We start from the raw sequence: 1,956 nt of genomic DNA on the forward strand, positions 1-1,956 counted from the left end.
CAATTTTGGGCTCTGTGTCTGGCATATTACGAAGACCATTGTGTCTTGTGCCTCTGAATGTTTCCTGTCCTCCTGAATGCCGATTACGTTTTGACGCTAATTTCGAAGTTACAGTTCCCGGGACCGAATTCCACACGAAGGAGCTGCTCAGATATGCCCCCTATGGGGACGTCTGAATACAGTGTAGACTTGTGCGACAGATATGCACAGCTGCAGAGGATTTCAAATATGGTGCTGGGCTGTTTACCTGACTGGCTAGAAAGGAGCTATTCACGTAGCCATCGCTGTAGGTCCTTAAAGATAAAGTGACTCACCCACATACCAAAATGCAATCATTCAACCAATTTGTCTTCTTAGGTATGACGGTTGTGGGTATCAAACAGAAAGGCTTCTGTAGCACAGTAAGTGTTCATGCGGTCAACGGTAAGATAGATGTTTTACATCAATATATGTGTATGTTCATATATATATATATATATATATATATATGCGTTAGATTCTATTGATACTCCAAACCTGCGCGTGCTAACAGACAGCTCACCGTGAGGTGTCGTCGGAAGTCTAAATATCAAATCTTAAGTACTACGACGTATAAATTCTTCTGCGGTAAACAAGTCACCCATGGCGTTATTGATAGCTTTCATTATGAGATGTTTGCAGAGGTACATTATATACTCGAATATTTTGAAATGCGTGTTTGGTTTCTGGGGCGCTTTTATGCTGAGTCCGCAGTTTACCTTTTGCGTCCTTAGACGCATAGCTACCATATAGCTCATAAAAAGTCGTGGCTGGAATAGCCCCAGGCAAAGACAAATACAAACAATATTGGAGGAATAATTAGTTAGAAGCTCGTCATCATTTTTAGGAAACCGGTCATAACTAAACAACCAGGAATGCATTTGTTCCTATCCATAATTTGTATCCTTCCTTATAATCAATATGCAAGCCAAGATCATAGTGAAAGCCAACTAAACAGCACCACGGGGGCCCGTCCCGATGATGCCTTCTGCGGTAAGCTCGAAATCAACCACACTAGGCTCCGATTCCATTCTCGCTCTACCGATGTAAGCTCTGACCGTCAAAAATGGAACATCTCGGTCAATCTGAAATGTCTAACCAATGCTATTTTAAGATGGTGGTGTGCCGGTGATATTACTGATGGGGGCTTGCGAGTAGTATGTTTTCTCGTAAACCCGCTTCGCGTCTCTTGAAAAGTGTGATCTCTTACGGGATTTGTGGAGTCACTCTGTAGCATTTGCTTGTATTTGAGTAGCAGTGAATGAAGGAAGACGCGTTCAAGGAGAAGATGGATATTCAGTTTTTGGAAACAAGATGCATATGAGNATGAGAGTTTTGCTCCCCTGTCCAATAGTCTGTAACTGTTCAGTTGGTGTTTTCTAATAAATAACTCCGCAGCGAAGGCTTCTTCCTTTCAGTGGTGTTGCCCGTTCGCCAGTTGACCTTCAGATGCATATCTTCAACAACACAGATGACACGCTGTAAAATCAACTCTCTGTACAGGCTGATGCTGATACTATGCGGAAGTGCAAGGAGCGCGGATTTATGAGACCAAATGTAGTTTCATTGACAAGTTACATCAGATATTCTAAGGTGTTCTTCGTTGAAGATTGGAATCTGGACAGACCTCGCTGCAATTCGTCGTCATGCATTTAAACACGTGGTTAGCAGCACATCCGAAAGCTGTTGCGTGAGGAAGCGAACAATATTCACTTGCGTGCTAACTTGGTGTTCTCAGTTGAATGTCACCTGAACCACTCGTTGCAGCTTTTTTCAAACGAGTGTGCTACATAACACAAGGACCGCCTTGTGCTTCAGATTCGACGATATTCAATACATTAAAGTGTGTTTCTTGAGCCAAGGCCACTAAAGTAATTAGTATTAGCTGTCCACCGCCCTCAATAGACTGAGTATTATCATTTATTTTTGAAGGGCATG

General features: G+C 42.6%; 1 protein-coding gene across 1 annotated transcript in view; it reads right to left on the reverse strand.

Moving 5' to 3' along the window:
• T265_15526 (hypothetical protein) overlaps positions 1–1,396 on the reverse strand; it is a gene marked incomplete at both ends in the record, with an annotated part of 5,770 nt that extends 4,374 nt beyond the window's left edge. Inside the window, one exon of the mRNA XM_009178502.1 lies at positions 1,118–1,396. Within this exon, the coding sequence (XP_009176766.1) occupies positions 1,118–1,396 (279 nt within the window). The remainder of the gene's footprint in view (positions 1–1,117) is intronic.
• Between the last annotated feature and the right edge of the window lie 560 nt (positions 1,397–1,956).

The sequence above is a fragment of the Opisthorchis viverrini genome, assembly GCF_000715545.1.
Source record: "Opisthorchis viverrini unplaced genomic scaffold opera_v5_569, whole genome shotgun sequence".
Taxonomy (NCBI): domain Eukaryota; kingdom Metazoa; phylum Platyhelminthes; class Trematoda; order Opisthorchiida; family Opisthorchiidae; genus Opisthorchis; species Opisthorchis viverrini.